Below are 23,574 nucleotides of genomic sequence, written 5' to 3'. Positions count from 1 at the left end.
TTCAAAGGTAATCCTAAGGAGTCAGAACTGTAGCGAACAAATTGTATATCTTTTCCCTATTATCAGCTGTTTTAAAATTTAACAACTGATGTTGCCCCCTTTCCTACTCTGACCACAATCCATTGTGGTTGAATATAACAAATACCATTGTGAATATATAAATTAACAATCTATTCCCAAAATTCACTCATGTAAATCTTTGATTAAAAAATAGAAAATAATGTCAAAAATTGTCCGTAACCGTCAAAGTCACAATCATCCAAATCCAAATTACATTTACATGCACGTTTTTCACGCGAATCGCTGTTGGGAGCTGCTGATTAAAGTCTTCTAGATTCTTATTTGAAAATTTCATCATTCGTCTTTTAATTTCATTGAGTCATCTATTAAAATAAAAAAAACTTAAACAAAATGTCCTGGATTTTGGGAAGAAATCATCCACAAGCGGCAGCGAATGTAGCTGGTGATCCAAATGTAGGAACCGCAGGACAGGCTACTGGTGATCCTGGTTTAACCAAAGCCGAAAAGAAAGCTATGGAGGCGTATCGATTTGATTCTTCTGCTTTGGAAAGGGCCGCAGAAGCTGCCAAGACCTTGGAACAATCCAGTGAGTTTTTACATACCCACAATTGATTATGCAATCATGAGATCAAGTTATTATAGCTACATATTCTGATTGATTTACTTTTCTATTAAAGAACATGCTAGAGAAGCTTTGGATCTGTCTAAGATGCAAGAGAGCACTCGACAACAAGAGTACTTGGCTAAAGTGAAAGAGTATGAAGCGCACATTGAGCAGGCAAAAGCCGAACAGAAGCGCGTTGATCACGAAGAACGCCGAAAAACTTTGATTGTAAGTTGAATTAAATTACAAAATAAATAGAAACAAAACCAAATGCTTCAATCCTTTAGGAAGAGACAAAGCAACAACAGCAAAGAGCTCAATATCAAGATCAGCTATCAAGAAGACGCTATGAGGACCAATTGACGCAGCAACAAAGAGTACAAGAAGAAAACCTTAAAAAGTAGGCTAACACAACTTCCAACTATCGAAGAAGAACAAAATTAATTAATTAATTGATATCTCTTTTAGACAAGAAGAAAGCGTAGCCCGCCAAGAAGCTATGCGTCGCCAAACTATCCAACATGAAATTGAAATGAAGGAAAAGAACCGTCTTAAGCTTCTCGAACATGAGATGAGAACCAAAGCTAAGGTTGACAGAGAGAATCGTGACATTAATCTCGAACAAATTCGGCTTAAAGCTCAGGAGCATCGAGTCACCGTTCTTGAGGGAATCAAGTAAATGTTGTTGACATTTTTTTCAAGAAAACATTTTTCTAAGTTTTGTTTAAATGTTTTTTTACTTAGAACTGCTGGTACAGTTATTGGCGCTGGATTCGAGGCTATGCTCACTGATTGGGACAAAGTTTTGACGGCAGCTGGAGGTCTCTCGTTGGTCGCCCTTGGTGTCTATTCAGCTAAAGGAGGAACCGGTGTTATTTCGCGATACATTGAAGCTCGAATTGGGAAACCAAATTTGGTCGGCGAGACATCACGATTTGCTTTAGCAGACGCCCTCAAAAATCCACTACAATACCTCAAACGATTGAAATCTCAACCAGCTGACGCTCTACAGGTAAATCTTTGAATCTTTTTCATTTTTTGAGACTCATGTACGAATGTAATTTTTTTTAAAGGGTGTTGTTTTGAATCCGATATTGGAAGAACGCCTAAGAGACATTGCCATTGCCACGAAGAACACACGACAAAATCGCGGTCTATATCGCAACATTCTTATGCACGGACCTCCGGGAACCGGTAAAACGATGTTTGCCAAAAAATTAGCTCAACACTCAGGAATGGACTACGCAATCATGACTGGCGGTGATGTTGCTCCAATGGGAAAAGAAGGAGTCACGGCAATTCACAAAGTATTCGATTGGGCAAATACCAGTCGACGTGGTTTGTTGTTGTTCGTTGATGAAGCTGATGCTTTTCTACGAAAACGTTCTTCGGAAAAAATCTCTGAAGATTTGAGATCAGCTCTGAATGCATTCTTATACAGAACTTCTGAACAGAATCCAAAGTTTATGCTTGTGCTAGCAAGTAACACACCCGAACAATTTGATTATGCTATCAATGATCGATTGGATGAGATGGTTGAGTTTAATTTGCCTGGATTGGAGGAGCGGGAGAGATTACTTCGATTGTACTTTGATAAGTTTGTACTTGAACCAGCATCTCAAGGAGCAAAGTAAGTAGTTAGTGAAATTATGAATTTATTTAACTTCTTACTCCATATCCAATCCATAATGTTAAAAATGATCCTAACACTGAAATCGTCACTGTGGGGGATTTCACTGTACACAATTTTTCTTGGCTTTGCTTTTATGGCCAGACAACACAACTCGAATTCTTGAATATGTAGGTCAATCCACCAACACCATAGACTTGTTTCTTAACTCTGACCTTAATAAATACGCATTTAGTGTATTAGGGCCTTACGGTACATCAGTCCATTGTTCTATCTTCAAATTTCTTATGCAAAAAAAAACTCACACGTTAACCGTTTGGCAATATGAGAAAGCCCACTGGGACAGTCTCAACTACTTCTTCAGGAACTGGTCTCTATGCTTCCTCGATAGTGCCGTGGATTCTAGCGCAGATATGGTTACAAATTTTATTCTTTGGGGGATGACAAATTTTATCCAGAAAAGGGTATAAATAATCAAACCCAAGAAGAAGAAAACTCTTGGTTTGATTCGAGCTGAAAAGAGGTTGCTTGCATCAAAGATGTTTCTGGATTAACAAAGCCAACCTTACTGAGGAAAGCCTGAATAAGTTCAAACCAGCTAGAATGACCTGCAACGGTCATATTCGACGAATCAAAATTTAACATGACCAGAAATTATGGCAAAAAATACTACAATGTCCATGCACATCGTCGGTTCCTACGCTCGTTTCCAATGACACTCCTTTTGTTAGCCAATTTGTTTGCAGCACAGTATGCTGTTAATTCGAGGTTGCTATTGAGTGACATGACTCCTTCATTACTTAAAACCGTAAACGAAGCTTCGTAATGCGTAGTTTTGGTATTGACGGATCTCTGCTTGGTTAAATTAGAAATTACCTTTCAATACACATTGTATTAGATGGTTTCTGAAACTCATAAAATAAATGTTGGTGTTCCCAATGGTTTTGTTTTGCCTGCCACTCTCTTATATTCATAAGCTACTTCTAATCCATTTGTCTCAGATTATCATGTTCGTTTCTATATTCACATCCTCGTCCTTCGGATGTGGAGCTTCAACTTCAGGGTATGAAAAGCTCATTAAATTCTGATCTCGACAGCATTGTCCAATGGGAAATTGTGAACCGTGTAGAATTTATTGCTTCAAAAACTCAAAACTAACCCAAACCCGATGTCACTATCCATGGGTGGCACTTGCACCCAGGAAACAAATCAACTTTGAGTATTCGGTAGATCACCTCTTATGGAATGATCACGACGGTGCAAGACCCCTTGTAAGCCCTGTAAGCCTTCAATCGTCCAAGACTTGAATATTACACCCATACTGGACAGGTACCCCTAAAACAAGTTTAAGTCTTTTAGATAGGATTCAAAAAACTGTGTTTAAAAGTTAACATGACAAAGGTATTAATAACCCCTTGAATAAAATCAAAAATTAATTTATCAGTTAGTTAGGTTAGGTTAGGTTATAGTGGCTGTCCAAGATGGAAACGGACACCATTGTGATACCACATGAATCTTGAGGCTTCCTCCTAAGCTCAATGGAACCAGTTAGAGTCCCTTACGAAACGTGAGAGGCTGATTATACTGATATGATTTAGATCGTTAAAGAAGAATTCTCCTAGGTAATTTTTGCGTTTTCGAGCTAGAGCAGGGCATGTGCAGAGAAGATGAGGAACCGTTTCTTCCTCTTCCTCGTCCATACAGCTTCTGCAAAAGTCATTTGAGAATACGCCTAGTCTCGTGCTTTCCTATTAGACAGTGTCCGGTTATGACACCTATTATCGAGCTTATATGCGATCTGCTTAGAGAGATCAAGCACCTTGAACGTTTTAAATCCAGTGTTGGCCAGATGTTTTTTGTAGCTTGACACGTGGTGATGTTGGTCCACCTGGTGCCTGCTCTCCTCGCAGCGTCTTGCATTAGTAGCAGTTTACAAGTAGCGATTGGTATGCCAGTACTTGCCAAACGTGGTAGGATGTTCTGTACTGTACAGTTGCTGCCGAGTTCATCTGCCTTACAGTTACCTGGAATGTCTCTATGGCCCGGCACCCAGCAAAGGTGAATATTAAACTGTTGCGCCATCTCCATTAGAGATGCTCGACAGTTATGGACTGTTATAGAGTTTGTAGAGACAGAGTCCAGAGATTTGATAGCGGCCTGGCTGTCGGAGAAAATACGGATATCAGATGTTGATATCACGTTTTCTTTGAGCCAAGACAAGACTTCCTTAATCGCCAAAAGTTCCGCCTGGAACACGCTACAATGATTGGGAAGGCGGAATGAGAGACTTAATTTCAGTCGTTCAGAGTACACACCACCACCAACCCCTTCTTTGGTTTTTGAGCCATCTGTGTAAAAATGGATTGACTCATCCTCCAAGAATGTCTTTTCCTCCCAAAAAGATCTGGTAGGTATAGAAATCTGGAAATTCCTGTCGAATTGTAGTTGGGGGATGGTGTAGTCTGTGTGCTTTGGAATTGATTCTAAGTACCTTAGAATTACGGAGTGGCCAATGTTGTTGTTAGTCCACTGCGACGAAGCATTGAGGCGAATAGCCGAGCTTGCAGTTATTTGTTTGCTAAATATGGCAAGTAAGGTAGAGCAAGGTGTCCAGTGCTGCAGACGGGGTCGTGCGAAGTGATCCGCTTATACATAGGCAGGCTGATCAGTTAGTTAACTACAAAGGAGAATCAGATGGTTACTCCACCTCTTTCCCTCGTAATAATGAATTTTGAATGGTCTGCAAACTATCTCTAACACATTTTCAACTGATGACTCTTTTTGTGCCAGGTCAGATCCTTTTTTATTTTAAATATGTGCCATATTTATGCCTCGGTTTTTTATCTTTCTCAAACAAATCACTCTTATTTGATCAAATATAATTCAAACGAATGATAAATTCTCACATAGGTCTGATGGTCTACCTGTTATATTTTTAAAAAGTTGACAGCTTCACTATTTGCTTCCCTCACTAATTTAAATTTATCTATCACAAAAAGGCCGCGAAGATACAAACTCTCGCCCAATTTCCAAACTGATCCATATTTAAAAAATTATTTGAAGGCATCATGTACGGTATTTTAAGTTTCCTTTGCCAACCTTTCACTTTCCACAGTGTAACTTGGTTTTCAGATCTGTGAGTCCACAACTACCAACCTTGTGGAATTATATGTCGTTTACGCCCTTGGCGCTTGAAAAATAAAACGAATTTGACGTAATCACAACTGACTTTAGCAAAGTCTTTGCCATGACTTATACTCTTTAAGCTTTCTACTCTCGGCTTTAAACCGATTTTGTTGCAATAGATTTCTTCTAACCTAGAAAGCTTCGTATAAAATGCTAGCGCATTATCCTATAATTTTTTTTGCTACCTCTAGCGTACCACAAGTTAGCCACTTAGGTCCTTTTATGTGCCCGAAAGCTTAATTTCCATGCTCATATAGATGGTATAATACTTAAAGCCAACTGAGTTTTGTAAAACGTTGGTCAAAGGAATTTTTCAATTCCTACCTATTCTTTCGTCCGTCCCCTCCTTAAATACGACTCTCAAGTATGGGCCTTACCTTACCACTTACTTATTTACTGAAGGTGGAGCTACAGTTCGGGACAGACGTGGGCCTCAACCAACATCGGTATTAAGCCAACTCAGTATCTTTGACCGCCACCTGAGTCGCGGTCTTCCTCTACTGCGCCGTCCCTCAGGATTAGATTCGGAGACCTTCCGGGCTGGAGCGATGATGTTCATTTGCTCTACATGACCCAGCCATCTGAATCGTTGGACTTTTATTCGTTGTCAGTTTCGTTGCACAGCCGGTACAGTTGGTCGTTGTATCTTCTCCTCCACTCTCCATCGATGAAGATAGGACCAAAAATAACCGGACAAATTTTACTCTCCAAGCATCCTAAACGTTCTCATCTTGCCTTGATAAGTCTTATCTCCATAAATGAGAAACGGGATTGCGAGTGTCCTATGGATGGTATTATTAGTTGCTCTAGAGAGGTCTTTACTACTCAATTGCCCTCTTATTCCAAAGAAGCAGCGATTTGCAAGAGTTATTATCTGTTTGATTTCAGCGGTCGTGTCTTTGTCTGAATTTAGAAAAAAATCCCAAACTACTTCAAAGTTATAGTTGTCCATGGTGACGTTTTATTCATGACGCCCTTCTTAAATGTCCCTTCTTGATGACAGCATATCTCTGTATTTCCCTCATTGCCCACTAAACCCACCTTTCAGCTTCCGTCGCAATGCCCAAAAACGCGCTACTGACTTCACGTTTTGAACTTCCAATTATGTCAATATAATCAGGGTATCCGAATAATTGGACAGGCCTTTGGAAGATTGGGCCCTAGTGTTGATAATTGAGTTTTACACAATTCTTTCCAGAACGATGTTAAAGAAGTCGCATGACTGTGCTCGCTTTGTGTAAAACCTTTTTTGACATGAAAAGCATCAGTGAGAACTTTTCCGGATTAAGAGATTAAGGGTATATATTTTAATTTCTTGGTTTTTTTTTCAAAGTTCTGGCTATTTGGTCAATGGTGGACTTTCCACACTGATATGGGCCTATCAGATTTGTGACGAACGACTTCCCTTTACCAAAGCGTACACATTTGAAGAATTGAAAGCGTCCAAAGACATTTCATTCGATTTGACTTTGAGTTCCATCGTGGCATGAGAAATACTCACATCTTTTATCTACCCACTCACCGCACCCCTTATGTCTTAAAAACTTTTTTTTATTTGAATGTAAGCACTTCTTGCGTAAGACATCGTCCCAAAAACTGTCATTTTCACTAGCCCTATCCGTAGATTAAGTTTATCCCAATCAAAGTAAAAAAAGTAACTAATGTTATGTTTTCTAAAGACGTTTCAAGCTCGAGCAATTTGATTATGGTGCTGCATGTTCGAAGATGGCTAAACTTTGTTCAGGAATGTCTGGTCGTGAAATTTCCAAACTAGGTGTTTCATGGCAAGCCGCTGTGTATGCTTCCGAAAATGGTATTTTAACAGAGAAAATGGTCATGGATCGTTGTTTGGCTGCAGTAGAACAACACAAACAGAAGGTAAAGTTATATTTTATTTTATTCCCTCCTAACATGTTTCTAAATCAAATTTAAAAATTCCATACTAGATGGCATGGCTGTCAGAACAAGAGAAAGGCGATCACAAATCCATAACCGGAGGCCAGGGAACACAATGATTGTCATAACAACTCACTTAAAAATTCTTTTTATGACTTAAGATTTCAGTTCACGGGAAAAACTGTTTGTTTTTTTTTTTTTTTTTTAACCTGAATGCATTCATTTAGTTTCTATTTATAGTAAACAAAAATATCACAACGCTTAATGTTTAAATGAGAAATTTAAACAATAAAATTGTTTATCTTTCCCATTTCACATACAAACCGTTGCGATAGTTATTAAGAAGGTCTTCTGCCAACACCAGAAGTGATTCCTATACAAACAAAATAGCTAAATAAGATGGTAGTTTTATATTTTTTACTACTTTTAAAACTTATCCATCTGCAATGCTGATACCGATTTATAACACTTTTGAGACTGAAAACCATTTTTAATTTATCGGGAATCGGTTTTAAGAGTTTGTTTGTAACAAAATCAAACTGGCTTAAGGATTATTAATTTTTATTGACTTATTATTCTTTTAAGCTCAGTGTAAATAAAAATATTGAAACAAACAAGAAAAAAAAGGTATGAAATATTGTTGGCGCATTCCTATCTTTTATTTTATTTTGGCATATTCCTTGGGGAAATTTATATTAAACTTCCACTGCCATTTGACATTTTTAGGTTTCTTAATGATTTTATAAAATAAAATATACATAATTTGTTAATTTTATTCATTCAAAATAAATAAGACACAAATTGTAATTGTATGGAGAATATAATATTGTTATAAATAATATTTACAATCTGGTTTGTTTCTTTAAAAAAAATACACTCAACGTTTGGGGTCAAATCATACAAATTTGTAGAACAGGATGGCAAAATACCTGAGCTGATCTCCAAAAAACCTATCGGGCTCTATCGGGAATCTTAAATCGCTAAAGAGGTCTGAAAAGTTCAAGGGAGGTCTAAAAAAATCAAGGGAGGTCTGGAGATTTCAAGGAGGTCTAGAAAAATCAAGGAAGGTCTGTAAATATTAAGGGAGGTCTGAAGATATCAAGGGAGGTCTAGAAAAATCAAGGAAGGTCTGTAAATATTAAGGGGGGTCTAGAAAAATCAAAGGAGGTCTAAAAAAATCAAAGGAGGTCTAGAAAAATCAAGGGAGGTCTGGAGATTTCAAGGGAGGTCTAGAAAAATCAAGGAAGGTCTGTAAATATTAAGGGAGGTCTAGAAAAATCAAAGGAGGTCTGGAGATTTCAAGGGAGGTCTGGAAATATCAAGGGAGGTCTAGAAAAATAAAAGGAGGTTTTGTAAAATCAAGTGAGGTCTAGAAAAATCAAGGAAGGTCTGTAAATATTAAGGGAGGTCTAGAAAAGTCAAGGGAGGTCTAGAAAAATCAAGGGAGGTCTAGAAAAATCAAGGGAGATCTGGAGATTTCAAGGGAGGTCTAGAGAAATCAAGGAAGGTCTGTAAATATTAAGGGAGGTCTGAAGATATCAAGGGAGGTCTGGAGATTTCAGTGAATTCTGGAAATATCAAGGGAGGTCTGGAAAAATCAAGGGTGGTCTGGAAATATCAAGGGAGGTCTAGAAAAATCAAGGAAGGTCTAGAAAAATTAAGGGAGGTCTGGAAATACCAAGAGAGGTCTAGAAAAATCAAGGAAGGTCTGTAAATATTAAGGGAGGTCTGGAGATATCACGGGAGGTCTGGAGATTTCAAGGGAGGTCTGGAGATTTCAAGGGAGGTCTGGAAATTTCAAAGGAGGTCTGGAGATTTTAAGAGAGGTCTAGAAAAATCGAGGGAGGTCTGAAAAAATCAAAGGAGGTCTGAAAAAATCAAAGGAGGTCTAGAAAAATCAAGGGAGGTCTGGAGATTTCAAGGGAGGTCTAGAAAAATCAAGGAAGGTCTGTAAATATTAAGGGAGGTCTAGAAAAATCAAAGGAGGTCTGGAGATTTCAAGGGAGGTCTGGAAATATCAAGGAAGGTCTGGAGATATCACGGGAGGTCTGGAGATTTCAAGGGAGGTCTGGAGATTTCAAGGGAGGTCTGGAAATTTCAAAGGAGGTCTGGAGATTTTAAGAGAGGTCTAGAAAAATCGAGGGAGGTCTGAAAAAATCAAAGGAGGTCTGAAAAAATCAAAGGTGGTCTGGAAATTTCAAGGGAGATCTGGAAATATCAAGGGAGGTCTGTAAATATTAAGGGAGGTCTGGAAATATCAAGAGAGGTCTGGAAATATCAAGAGAGGTCTGGAAATATCAAGAGAGGTCTGGAGATTTCAAGGGAGGTCTGGAAATATCAAGGAAGGTCTGGAAAAATCAAGGGAGGTCTGTAGATTTTAAGGGAGGTCTAAAAATATCAAAGGAGGTCTAGAAATTTCAAGGGTGGTCTGGAAATATCAAGGGAGGTCTAGAAAAATCAAGGAAGGTCTGTAAATATTAAGGGAGGTCTGGAGATATTACGGGAGGTCTGGAGATATTACGGGAGGTCTGGAGATTTCAAGGGAGGTCTGCAAATATCAAGGGAGACCTGGAAAAATCAAAGGAGGTCTAGAAAAATCAAGGGAGGTCTAGAAAAATCAAGGGAGGTCTAGAAAAATCAAGGGAGGTCTGTAAATATTAAGGGAGGTCTAGAAAAATCAAAGGAGGTCTGGAGATTTCAAGGGAGGTCTGGAAATATCAAGGGAGGTCTAGAAAAATAAAAGGAGGTTTTGTAAAATCAAGTGAGGTCTAGAAAAATCAAGGAAGGTCTGTAAATATTAAGGGAGGTCTAGAAAAATCAAGGGAGGTCTGGAGATTTCAAGGGAGGTCTAGAAAAATCAAGAGTGGTCTGGAGATTTCAAGGGAGGTCTAGAAAAATCAAGGAAGGTCTGTAAATATTAAGGGAGGTCTAGAAAAATCAAAGGAGGTCTAGAAAAATCAAGGGAGGTCTAGAAAAATCAAGGGAGGTCTAGAAATATCAAGGGAGGTCTGTAAATATTAAGGGAGGTCTAGAAAAATCAAAGGAGGTCTGGAGATTTCAAGGGAGGTCTGGAAATATCAAGGGAGGTCTAGAAAAATAAAAGGAGGTTTTGTAAAATCAAGTGAGGTCTAGAAAAATCAAGGAAGGTCTGTAAATATTAAGGGAGGTCTAGAAAAATCAAGGGAGGTCTAGAAAAATCAAGGGAGGTCTGGAGATTTCAAGGGAGGTCTAGAGAAATCAAGGAAGGTCTGTAAATATTAAGGGAGGTCTGAAGATATCAAGGGAGGTCTGGAGATTTCAATGGAGGTCTGGAGATTTCAAGGGAGGTCTGGAAATTTCAAAGGAGGTCTGGAGATTTCAAGGGAGGTCTGGAAATATCAAGGAAGGTCTGGAAAAATCAAGGGAGGTCTGTAGATTTTAAGGGAGTTCTAAAAATATCAAAGGAGGTCTAGAAATTTCAATGGAGGTCTGTAAATATTAAGGGAGGTCTAGAAAAATCAAAGGAGGTCTGGAGATTTCAAAGGAGGTCTGGAGATTTTAAGGGAGGTCTAGACATTTAAAGGGAGGTCTAGAAAAATGAAGTGAGGTCTCGAAATATCAAGGGAGGTCTGGAGATTTCAAGGTATGTCTGGAGATTTTAAGGGAGGTCTAGAAAAATCAAGGGAGGTCTGGAAATATCAAAGTAGGTCTGGAGGTTTCAAGGGAGGTCTGGAGATTTCAAGGGAGGTCTGTAAATATCAAGTAAACCTAGAAAAGGCCTGGAAATATCAATGGCGTTCTAGAAAAATAAAAGGAGGTCTGGAGATATCAAGGAAGGTCTGGAGATTTCAAGGGGTGTCTGAAGATTTGAAGGGAGGTCTAGAAAAATCAAGGGAGGTCTGGAAATATGAAGGGAGGTCTGGAGATCTGAAATAAATGCAAATTTTATTTGAATTTTTGAGAAAATCTTAATTTTGAATTATCCTTTAATTTTTTTTATTAAATCAAGTTAAGTCTAGAAGGAGACATTAATTTTTAAATTTGTTGCTTAAAAAAAAGAATTTTTTTTGCAATGCCCTTTTTCCTAAGAACGCAAAAAGCTACCTTCCGTTATTTAAAAAAAAAAACAAAATGAGTTTGAGGATACAAGGTTCTTATGAATTTTGTTACTTTTTTGGTCTAAAACATTAATTTAACAAAATTATTCCCTAGAAACTTTCTTACGGTCAACAACTCTTTGCCGTAAAAATTACGTTATTTTTAGACCTAATTAAAAACTGCATACAAATTGTGTTATATGATTATATTGTACCAATTTTAACATTCTTTCACACACTAATAAGAAAAAATAAAAATAACGTTGGCTTAAATAAACAATATTTTGTCAAAGCATGTGATAGTCGTTTTAAGTATTGACGCTGTGAAAGTTGACGGTGCGTTGACATAGAAAGTTTAATTTTTTTTATGACGTCAGAGAGTCAACAAGTTGACCCTTTAAATTGACCATTTAATGCTAGCGTAAGTCATGGCTTAACTGCAATCACGAAACGACTTAAGTCCTTACAATTCCACTTAATACATACCAACTTACTTGCGAAAAATCATATCATTTAAAAATCGAACGGAGGAAGATATACAAAGATTCAGAAATAAGTGAAACATCAAGAAAAAATGTATTCGACATGTCTGTTCATCTTGTATTAACTTTTAGACCATAAACCTGGAGCACGAAACTAGCCAGGGGGCAATAGAAAAACCACTTCCGAACAAATACATATTTTAAAGAGTAAAAAACAAGACTAACAGAAATCACCAAATTTTAAGATGTGATAGAAATATAAAAATTGAAATGAGCCGGACGCAGAAGAGCAGGAAGACAACTTTTGTGATAGAGAGACGATTTCGAATAATAATTATTTATATTAAGAGTTAGTTAGATTGAATTCAGTGGTCTCAATTTTTGTTTTTAGGTAAGAAGGTCTATTTGATTATACATTTATATTTAACAGGGAATCACTATGAAAGTTGCAGCATAGAAAAGGGTAAATAGTTCAACATATTCTTGAAAAGACATCGTTAACGTCCCTAAATTAAAAAACAAAACATTTAAATTGTTTAGCTGAACATACAATTTATTCCATACATTGTTTTTTTTTAGTTGAATTTATTTGCCCATCAAGCTGTAGACAATCAATAAAAATAATATCTTACGAATTAAAGTTCATACATGAAATTTACGGATTTTGTTTTTATTATTATGATATTATGAGATAGTATTAAATCTAATCAGCAACGGTAACTTTGTTAAATAGTTCCAACGTCAATGTACTTAGGAATGCGGGTAGCGATTTATGAGCAGCCAACTGCGACTGCATCATTTCTTTAAGTGATACCGAATATGGAGTTTCCAACATATCAAGAATACCTGAATCATTGAGTCTGAAATTTAGATAATCATCTGGTGTTTCAGCATACATGCTGGATATTTTATAATTATTATTGTTCATAATTCTATCGATTTTATAGCCAAACAACATGTAGCATACTTCACGAAATTCTAAATTCAATGAACGGTAATAATCTTTCATTTTTTTGTTCTTATTATTTAGCGATTCGTTTTCAGCACGAAGAGTATTCAATTCTTTGATATTGACTGTCATATTTGATGTTTCATTTAGACGACCAGTTATATCTTCCTTGTCTTCTTCTAATTTCTGATTGCGACGTTTGAGACGTTCGATTTCGGCTTGTAATTTTTCCAAGCGATTATTAGCATTTTCATATGCTTCTGCTGCTGGATTGTTTGATAAGTGCACGACCTAGTTTAAGACAAAAATAAATTTGATTAATGACATGATTTCATTGGAGAAAGTTAATTATCATTTAGGTTAAACAATCTAATAGCTATGCAGAAAGGAGATATCACAAAATAGAACTATGGTTAGCAAAGATATAGAAGGGCTCAAACACGTCAAATGAAACCATGAAGAAAATTGATCACTTCGCTTTAAGTCGACGCTTTAGAAGCTGTCTGTTGGCTGTCATAAATAGACGTGGGGCTTTCCAGTGATCACCATCTCATAGTAGCAACCCTTAGATTACGCACAGCTGCCGTTTGGAGACTAAATTTGAACATCAGAATGCCCAGAAGCTTAACACGGACAGGTTAAAGGATCCTACCATTCACCAACAACTCAGAGACCACTTTTTACAACATATGAGAATAATCAGCAGTACGCGACAAGAAAAAACTTATTCAACAAATGCTCGTGTGAATATAGAAACGAGCAAGAATCGTCATATTGCATGAAGACGAAAGGGGTTAAGCGTAGCGTAAGACACATTGGCTTAAGAAGCAGAAGAAGACGCAAATAGGTGCGGCAGCAGAAGTCTTTAAATGATAACCAAAAAGCTCGCTAGAACGAAAATAACAACCCGATGAAAGATATAGTTGGTTCCGCTGAAAGTGGGAGAAACATTTCGTTTTGGTTTTAAACAATGTATTCGACTGACATCGTCTGAGTTGCCCGATGCAACAAATTCCCCATTACGCACCCCATCTCCAGTAAGGAAAACAGAGATATGTACTGCGATCAGAACACAAAGAACAACAAAACAGTAGGGCTAGAATTGCTGCAACCCCTCGTAGAAGCAGCATATGCCTCTGAAGGATTGTCAAGCTCCAAAAAAGATGAGACCTTATGAAGTGCGAAAACTGGGTTAGATTTGTGTTTTGCCAGCGGTTGTCGAACTAATAGAAAAGATTGTCTTAAAACGAGTTAAAAAACACCTCGAAGCAACACTTGATGCTGAACAAGCAGGATATCACATTGAATCAACCTGCATTTATCATATCAACACCTTGTGGATCGTCATCGAGCATTGCGCTGAATATCGATCAACACTTTACCTGCGGTTCATCGGTTGTTTGGAAGGTTTTTGACAGCGTCAACAGAGAGTTTATCTGGCCCGACAAAGTTAGGAGTGCTCAGCTAAAACGTCGAATCATTGTTACAGAATATAACACGAACCAAATGCAGATTATCGTTCTACAAAGCGTCCTACGGTTTTCTAACCCAATCATATATTCAATAGAGGACTATACAGAACAACGGGTCAGGAACCCATTGAAATCTTGTGGATCGTGCAACATCCAATCAATTTAACAATCGCGAAAATATCATCAATGTAAAGAGAAGAAATTGATAATGTACTACGATGCCTCAACCAATTCAACGAAAAGGTCCAGTTTACCGTAGAGAAGGAAGAAAGTGGGTCAATAACATTCTTAGACGTTAAAATCTATCGGGAAAACGACCGTCTATCTTTCGACTGGTATCAGAAGTATACGGCATCTGGAAGACTTGTCAATTTCCGATCTAATCAAGCCAAACACATACGTATGAACACAGCATCAAATCTCATAAATAAAGTCTTTGCGTTGAGTGACTCAAAATACCAATCCGACAATGAGAAAAAAGTAACACAAATACTCATTGACAATAGCTTTCCGATAAAAATCATAATAAACTTGATACTTCGTCAAAAACATCAAGTTTCTTCCGGAAATAAGTCGGAAGAGAAGAATGGTGTTTATAAAAGTGTTGTGTATGTTCCCAAACTCTCGGAAAATTTCAAAGAAGTTGTCGCCAAAAACAACCCTGACGTGAACTTAGCATATAAGTCAAACCAGACAGTTGCATCTTTATTTACATTCCTAAAGACGAAAACGGACAAGGAACGCCGCTCAGGCGTAGTTTACAAAATAATCTGCAAAGGAAAACCGGACGAACCATGCAATCTCTGTTACATTGGCACAACTAAACAACTCCTTCGACAAAGAATGGCTAACCATAAATCAGACATTCGCCAAAAACAACCGGAAAAGACAGCACTAGCATGCCACACCATCGAAACAGGACATCAACCAGATTTTGAAGGAGTCCAAATTCTTGCAACGGAGAAACATACATCCAAACGCTATACATTAGAAACACTTCACATAATAAATAACAAAAATAATATGAACCGCAAACAAGACACTCAAAACATATCCGCCGTTTACTGTTCCTTAGTTTCAGACACAAACAATTCAACAGTTTACATTTAACAGTGACAAGTCTTCAAAGTCGGAAGCGCTTTAAATTTTATTTGTTTTAAATTTTTAAATTGTTTTTTTAATGTTTTTGTAATTTTTAAATCAATGTAAGTCATACTTGTACGCTTTACATAATATTCGTATGTATTAAATAAACACTTTTATCATTTTTGTGAATAAAGACATCCACTGAAGAAGACGGCAATCACCGTCGAAACGTTGGGAAAAATCAGATGAAAACTGTTTTCATTTAATCATCAAAAAGATCAACAAAGCCGATGAGAATCATCACTTTAATTGTTCTAACATAAACATCAACTTGGTCAAAATATAAATCATTGCATCAGTATTTAGGTTAATCTAATTTAATAAAATACATATGTATGTTAGGGATTTTATGAGTTTATTTTTACTTAATTAAAAAATAATTGTCATCTGCATAATATGGAAAATATGTTAAACAAAATCTGATGAATTCATTAATCTGTGTAAACAAATTTTCCTGACTTGAATTATGTTGGTCATTTTTATTTTCAAATTTGAAAACAAACTTTTTTTCAAATGGCAACCGTGAGAGATGCATGTCGTTTGGTAGTATCACCGGCTCAAAATTTCAAACACAAATGTTTCAAGTTTGTCGTTCTACAACACAAAATGGAATAGGGGTCATGACCATGAATAGTCACAACACATGTAGACACATAGTGTCAGACAGGCAGAATTACCCCGGTTACAAGGTGAGATCGAGGAATGGAATCGAATCAAATTGGGATTTCGATCCAGGTATATGGTGGCACTGAATCGAGGAATCGAATTCAAATGGAATCGAAATGACATTTGGTTTTTATTTGTGTGCCTACTGCTACGTGAATAACTTTCAAATAAATTTCAAATTTTATAACAATGCTCTAAACACAAAGACGAGCGCCAAATTAAATTCAGCTTAAGCCTAGTACGCTGCTGATGCGAAACGAAATTTCCCATACAAAAATGACATGACGAAATCATAAACGAAAAATTTCGCTGTGCTTTTCGTTTTTCAGTACGCTGCTGAACAACGAAATGTGTCATTTTAGTGGATAGCTGTACTAGATTTTTAAGTACAATTCTCCACTCTTTTCGTTCTCAATTTAATTGCCCGGTATATTAATTGCTTGCGAAATTTTGACGTTTAATTTATTTATTGGAAAAAATTGTTTACAAATCAAAATTGAAAATTGTTTACTCGTGACTTTCGGTGTTTTTGTTTTTTGTTTTCCACAGCTGACAGAACTCTACACAAATATTTTTCCGTTGTGGTTTTCGTTTTAATTTCGCTCTACACTTGGAGACCACCGAAAAATTTCGTTTCGCATCAGCAGCGTACTAGGCTTTAGAACCAAAAATACTCCATTTAAATGGAGTCTTTTTGCTTAGAACAAACAAAAGGGAAAAAACTTATCGCACGTACACAATCAAAACCTCACACACCAATAGCTCGATTCCCTGATTCAGGGTCACAAACAAATTTTCGATTCGATTCACCTCTTACAGTTACCGCGTTTACAAGGAGAATTGAATCCGAATTGAATCAGGATTTAGCGCCGTATAGACCTGGATCGGATCGAAATAGGATTACTCGATCCAATCCCACTGAAAGAGGTGAATCGAATCGAAAATTTGTTTGTAAACCCGAATCGGGGAATCGATTTATTGGTGTGTGAGGTTTTGCTTGTGTGCGTGCGATAAGTTTATTCCCTCTTGTTTGTTCTAAGCAAAATTACTTCATTTAAATGGAGTATTTTAGGTTCTAAGCTGTATTTAATTTGGCGCTCGTCTTTATGTTGAGAGCATTGTTATAAAATTTGAAATTTATCTGAAATTTATTCACGTAGCAGTACGCACACAAATAAAACCCAAATGCCATTTCGATTCCATTTGAATTCGATTCCTCGATTCAGTGCCACCATATACCTGGATCGAAATCTCAATTCGATTCGATTCGATTCGATTCCTCGATCTCATCTTGTAACCAGGGTAAGTGGGATTGGATCGAGTAATCCTATTTCGATCCGATCCAGGTCTATACAGCGCTAAATCCTGATTCAATTCTCCTTGTAAACTCGGCAATTACACTCGGATGTTTTTCGGTTGCGTGTTTTTGACGCTTCTCTTTCATTTGTTGTTCTCATCTCATCCGATGAAGAAATGTTGTTAGATGTGTGACGATGCTTTCTTGACAAAAGAACTAAAATCGAATGATAAACCATAGTTTTTAAATTATATAATGAAGAAACTTTTAATCTGCTTTTGTCGTTCATTGAAAATGCCATGAAAAAAAATATAAAATGTTGAGAGACGCAATATAGCCAGATTATAAGTTGGCTGCCACTTTGTTTCAACGGTGAACGGCTAGTTTGGAATGCAAAGCTTAAACTGTCAAGCTGGACTCTCTCAACCATTCTTTCATTTAAATAAATTGAACATAAAAAGCGATTAAGCAGCACTAAAGGAGTCTGATGATCGGGTTGGTCCCCGTGAAATAGCTATAACTCCAGCCTATGAACTTGGTGGTAGCACACACAAGTTGTTGTTGTTTCATTCTAAATTTTCAATTAAATAAATTCGGTTATAAGGTCTTTCCTCCGCTTGAAATTGTCCGGTGGCATATTTCTTGTTTACTCAGAAACACTAGAAACAATAATAAAGCAACACCAAGAAACAAAGAAAGGCAAGTAAAAGAATTTGAAAAGTGCAGTGTTACAAAACACTTTTGGTTAATAGTTATGCAAACGGCTGCTCAATATAAACATAGGCTTTTATAGTCAGTCAAGTCTGTCTTTTAACTCAGTAATCATTCCATGTTTGTTTATTTACAGTGCCGTACTTAATTATTGGCACAGCGCGCTTTTTTAACTTTGAAGCAACATTTTAAGCCTTGGAAACACGCAATTTTAAAATTTGTATTGGATTGGTATATGCATATATATACTATTAAACGCAGTTAGTTTAATTTAAAATAAGTTGTCCAAATTTAAAGAAAAAAAATAATGAATAACAAAACATCTAATTCTTCAAGCACAAAATATTGCCACCATATATTAAATCTTTAAACAGAGTAATTTTAATAAACAAAAGTTAGTATTAGTACTCAGTAGAGAGGCGCTTTTGCTTTATAACAGCATCCAAACGCCTTGACATAGAATTCCAAAATTTTTGGTCGTTTCTTCTCCAATTTTTTGCCATTCCTCTATCAATGCAAACGTTTTTTACGCGTCTATCCAACTCTTCCCATAAATGCTCAATTGGATTGAGATCCTGGGATTGTGGTGGGTGTGGAAGCAATGTTATTTGCCAACCACATACGCACGTCGCAAGCCGTATGTTTCGGGTCATTGTCGTGTTGAAAAGTGAACGAGTCTGTTAAGTTCAACTTTTCAGCACTTTTTTCAGGTTTTCTTTCAAAATGTTGATATAATCTTTCTTGTCCATAATTCCGTCGATAAGAACAAGTTCGCCCACGCCCGCAACAGTCATGCACCCCCATGCCATCACTCCTCCACCTCCGTGTTTTATTGTAGGTGGAAAGTTATTTTTTGGAGTTCCGTATTTTTTTTGTTCCAGACTTTTGTATGACCATCACAACGAAAACATTAAACTTGCTTTCGTCAGATAAGAGAACATCATCCCAAAAAGCGTTTGGCTTGCTTCTAAACTGAAAGGATTATTCTAAACGTCTTTTCTGGTAAACTGGCGAAATCATTGGCTTACTCAATACGTGCGTTGTATTCAGCTTCATGGATTACTCTTCTTATCGTCATATAATCATGAACTGATTTACTAAATTCTAAGTTGACTTCAGCAGCTATTTCAGTTGATGTAATTTTAGGTTTACCTTTCACTTTCCGTACAATGCGGCTGCATTCATGAGTATTCAAAACCCGAGGACGACCGGAATCTTTTGGACTTTTGAAGTTAGATTCCCCTTTGAAACGGTGCAGAACGCGAATTGTGTATCGGCTCCTGCCATAACTTGTCCAATTTCTGCATATGACCTGCCTTGACTATGCATGTAAATAATTATTTTTCTTTCCGATGCGGTGGTTTTCTTCTTTTTTGGGCTCATTTTAATAAATTTTATTTTATTTTCGCAAAATACAATTTTTTTTTTAAATATCAACTAGTATCCACACAAACAAAACTTCCTCTTGAATAAATGTAACTGCAGTTTTTAATTTGGATGACAGAACTGTAGCTATAATTATTTTAAGACAAGCATACTGTGCCAATAATTTTGTGCTGGTGAAATAAGGTGTTTTCTTACTTAAATATTTTTTTCTTTATACCTGAAAAACTTATTTTAATCAAACTAACTATGTTTAATAGTAAATATATGCATATACTAGACAACAAAAAATAACAACATAGCGTGTTTCCAAGGCACAAAATGTTGCATCAAAGTTTAAATAGCTTGCTGTGCTAATAATTGGCTGCGTTCAATCTCAGACAGATAGAGTATCCGGATACCTTTTTGTTAGTGTTTTACGTGTAAGATAACAGCTGATCAAAAATCGCTGAGATGCCAAAAAAGAAATCCAAGATATTCTGGGGTATGAAGGTATCTGACGAGCAGCTGATTCAACACATGGTTTAATTTCAAGAAACTTGAAAATGGATTTCAGCTTTTTGTATTTGTTGGTAAGCGAAAAGATACATAATGTTAGTTGAAGTTGTATTTGAGGATTTTCTGTACATAATAGGTTAAAGTGGCTGTTGGTTGCCAAGTCCAACACACACCAAAGTATGATCCGTTGTGATACCACATGGATCAGTTGATCAGCTAAACTCGTCGAACCAATTGGAGCTATTAATGAAGTGTAGGAGACAAATAATGTCAGAATTTTTCAGATCGCTGGTATCGTTGAAGTATTAGTCTCCAAGGTGGTCTTTGTGATAAGGCAGGGCATGTGCACAGAAAATGAGAGATTGTCTCCTCCTTCTCCTCGTCCATGCAACTCCTACAAAAATCATTTGCAGAGGCTCCAAGTCAAATGGGACACCTATAACGTAGCTAATGTGCAATCTACTCAAAGACATTAATTGTTTTAAGCGCCTGGCGCTAAGATTAGGCCAAATTAGTTTTGTCACTAAACAGGTGTTGGTGTTATTCCATCTGTCTTTAATCACACGAAACTTAGCTTTGACTTAAAAATTCAAGTTTTAGCTTTAGGCTTTTTTAATGCAAAACACCCGAAAACCCCACAAAACAATAAGATCAATTAGTCAACAAATTCCGAATAGTTCATGGAGATACCTACGACCTATAACTTCCACCAAATCATCTCCTATCAATCCACGTCCTAAAACATTTCATTGGGAGCAAAATGGATACATGTAAAGAGTGAAAAGTTGGATATGACGAACCCCTTTAAACCTAAACTTAATATTCTCAATGAAAAAGATGTATTGTCGTTTTACTTACCTTATACTTTCCAATATTGAAGTCACCCTTGAGACATCTGTGCTCCAATTCCAATTCTAGTTCCTCCTTACGTCTCTTTAATCTATCATTTTCCATGCGTAGATTTTCAATTTCTTTTTTAAAATGTTCATAGCTTTCATTCAATCCACAATCCAATGACGAAGGTGAAACTTCTGGATTCAATTTCTGTGCAAATAATTCTTTCTCTAGATTTGCACACATATCCTTATAAGCAACAAGTGTCTTCTCCAACATATCCAAACGACAACGCAGCTGCGACTCGGGATTTGCCACTTCGACTGCATTCGAAATAGTTAGATCTTTCTCGAAGTTTTCCAGCAATTGCTTATAACAATCGCGCTCCTTGGCCACCAACATCAGTTTCTTTTGGACCCTTAGCAGGATGCTTTTGTGGTGTTTTAAGGCCGCCTTAAGACTCTCATTGTTCTTTGTATAAGTGTCGACTTGTTGTTGCAAATCGCGCATTCGTGTTTCAATTGAATTCTTCTCGCATTGGCTGGAACTCTTTTCCGAAACTAGAACTATGTCATTTTGAAGGATTTGTTCGATGCGAGAACGCAAGGCAATCGGACTTACAAGGGTATTTGGAAGACAATGATCTTGGGCCACTTTAACCCATTCCTTGACCTCTTGCTCGAGGCTTGTCAATTTCACTTGCAATGTAACGGCCTCATTCTTAGAGTTTTCGTATTTTTCCAATCGACTTTTCAGATCGTGAACTTGCTCCTCCAAGAGCAGCTTATCGCCCAACACTTCGTGTAAGTTCTTGTTATTTGTTTTCAACCGATCAATCTCCTTGTCTAAGTCTGGAATACTCGCCAGACGAGCTTGAGTGTTCTTGGTGATCTCCTTCCAATCGGCATAGTTAGATATCTCATATTCAAGCTGCTTTACACGAGATCTTGCTTCGCTGCTGGCCTGCCTTTCTTTCTCCAAACTCAACTCGAGTTCGTCGTATGCCATGATTTTTTCCTTCTGATCTTCAAGAATAGTATTGACGCTTCGCAGTTCTGTAGACACAAGTTCCAATTCCAAATCGAGCCTTTCGGTGTGCCGGCGATAGGTGCTGATTTCATTGGTCAAGTCGTGCTGCATGCGACGAGCATTTTCTTCGATCGAAGCATTAGTGCGTTGCAACTCATGAATGGTCTCTTCGTAGGACAACTTCTGTTCGTTGAGCTCGTTCTTGGCGGCAGTCAGCTCGGACTTCGCACGTTGTTCCCTTTTTCTCATTGCAGTCAGATGCTTTTCCAAATCTTGGACTTTGTTCGAGGAGTAATCACATTGTTTGGTAAGTTCACGTACTTTGCTATCGTACATTGTTTCCATTTCCTGACGAATCTTGTGCTGACGTTCGATTTCCTGCTTGAATTTGGCAATTCTAGCTTTGGCTTCGATCAAATCAGCACGAATGCGTCGGCTCTCCCATGGGCTGGGTGGAAGAGATGCATTGAGAGAAGTATCAGCACTAGCAATTCGTACAGAACTTGAACTATCGTTTAGGGCTGGTTTGCCAAAAGAGTTGTTCAGGCTATTCGAGAGCTTACGCTTTTTTGGCAAAGTTTCACTCAAAGAATCGTTGGTGTAATCAAAACTTAGCTTCTTTGGAGCAACATGAGCTACGCTGTCATTGAATTGAGCCATAATCTTATCGAAATTTGTCTTAATGTCTTCCATGGTCTTTCGAATTGGAATCCAGCCGGTGTAATGTGTTTTGTGGTTGTTGCTGGATGCTGGAAAAGTTTAGAATTCTCGAGTTTTTAAAGTTTTTACTGATGCATTAACACTAAAACTTTGAATAACATTTACTATCACTTTCAGTGAGAATGAATATTCGTAAGTTTTTACTTTGGATAGTAATTTTGGATACACAAAACTTTCGAGAAGCAACGTAAATTGAAATTTTTGTCCAAACTTTGGTTCGGCTCCGCTTTGGTTTTTTGCATATTTCTGTTTGACAATTAATTATTTTTTCTTCAAGTTGGTATGAGTGAGTTTAAGTTGCGAACAGAATGCATGTGTTCAAAAAAGAATTGTTGGGTCTGTTCCGCAAGTAAGTTTTTACTTAATCAGCAAATAAAATTGAATTCGCAATAATTAGGTTGGTCAATTAGTTTTTTGTGTCAAAAAGTGTATTTCTTGCCAGTTTTACAAATTGAGAGTTGAACCAAGAATCGACTTATCTCTTAAGAAGACTTAGACAAAAGGACAACCCTTAAGATAAGACAAATGTATTGATATAAAGACTATTTTTAGGCATTGTTTTTTTTTTTTTTTTTTAATATTTAGCTGGAGATACACGATTGCGTCAAAGTTATCCTACACGACCGAGCAAGAATCAATTTGACACAGTGATTATTTTAAAATTTTCAATTTAAAGTTTTTTAAGAGGCATATATGTAGGTATTTGAATAGTTATCAACAAATGTTTTTTTTTTAATAAATAACATATTTCCAGCTATTTGTTCAGAAACGTATTTTTGTCTGAGTCATAATATAATATTAAATTGAAATTTAATTTAAAATATGGGCCATCATTTACAATTACTCTTTGTGGGTGCATTGGTTTTTATAAACGCGACAATTCTTCTTATTGACGAATCCACTGATGTGAAAATGTTTCTCATCACTGAAGATGATTTTCTTCAAAAATTGACCACCCACTATTGTCATTTCTT

At 37.0% G+C, this 23,574-nt stretch overlaps 2 protein-coding genes across 3 annotated transcripts; one reads left to right on the top strand and one right to left on the bottom strand.

Annotated features, from left to right (window-relative positions):
* Positions 1 to 256: 256 nt before the first annotated feature.
* Positions 257 to 8,185, top strand: LOC129940883 (ATPase family AAA domain-containing protein 3A homolog). The gene is made up of 8 exons (XM_056049406.1): positions 257 to 607; positions 699 to 853; positions 913 to 1,025; positions 1,094 to 1,300; positions 1,370 to 1,637; positions 1,699 to 2,255; positions 7,121 to 7,319; positions 7,388 to 8,185. Exons 1-8 carry the CDS (start codon positions 412 to 414, stop codon positions 7,454 to 7,456), a joined length of 1,764 nt encoding a protein of 587 aa, XP_055905381.1. The 5' UTR covers positions 257 to 411; the 3' UTR covers positions 7,457 to 8,185.
* A 4,242-nt stretch (positions 8,186 to 12,427) lies between these two features.
* On the bottom strand, positions 12,428 to 22,843 carry LOC129941077 (mitotic spindle assembly checkpoint protein MAD1). 2 transcript variants are annotated; one of them, XM_056049620.1, is made up of 3 exons: positions 22,745 to 22,839; positions 20,876 to 22,688; positions 12,428 to 13,135 (listed from the first exon to the last, which is right to left on the bottom strand). In XM_056049620.1, the coding sequence occupies exons 2-3, from the start codon at positions 22,571 to 22,573 to the stop codon at positions 12,599 to 12,601; spliced, it is 2,235 nt and encodes a 744-aa protein (XP_055905595.1). In that variant the 5' UTR covers positions 22,574 to 22,688; positions 22,745 to 22,839; the 3' UTR covers positions 12,428 to 12,598. The 2 variants fall into 2 exon arrangements, with proteins under 2 accessions (XP_055905595.1, XP_055905594.1); XM_056049619.1 differs by having other exon boundaries at positions 20,876 to 22,843.
* Positions 22,844 to 23,574: the final 731 nt, after the last annotated feature.

The sequence above is a fragment of the Eupeodes corollae genome, chromosome 1 (genome assembly GCF_945859685.1).
Source record: "Eupeodes corollae chromosome 1, idEupCoro1.1, whole genome shotgun sequence".
Taxonomy (NCBI): domain Eukaryota; kingdom Metazoa; phylum Arthropoda; class Insecta; order Diptera; family Syrphidae; genus Eupeodes; species Eupeodes corollae.
The sequence above is the reverse complement of the archived record's forward strand: the minus strand, read 5'-3'. Positions and strand labels throughout refer to the sequence as shown.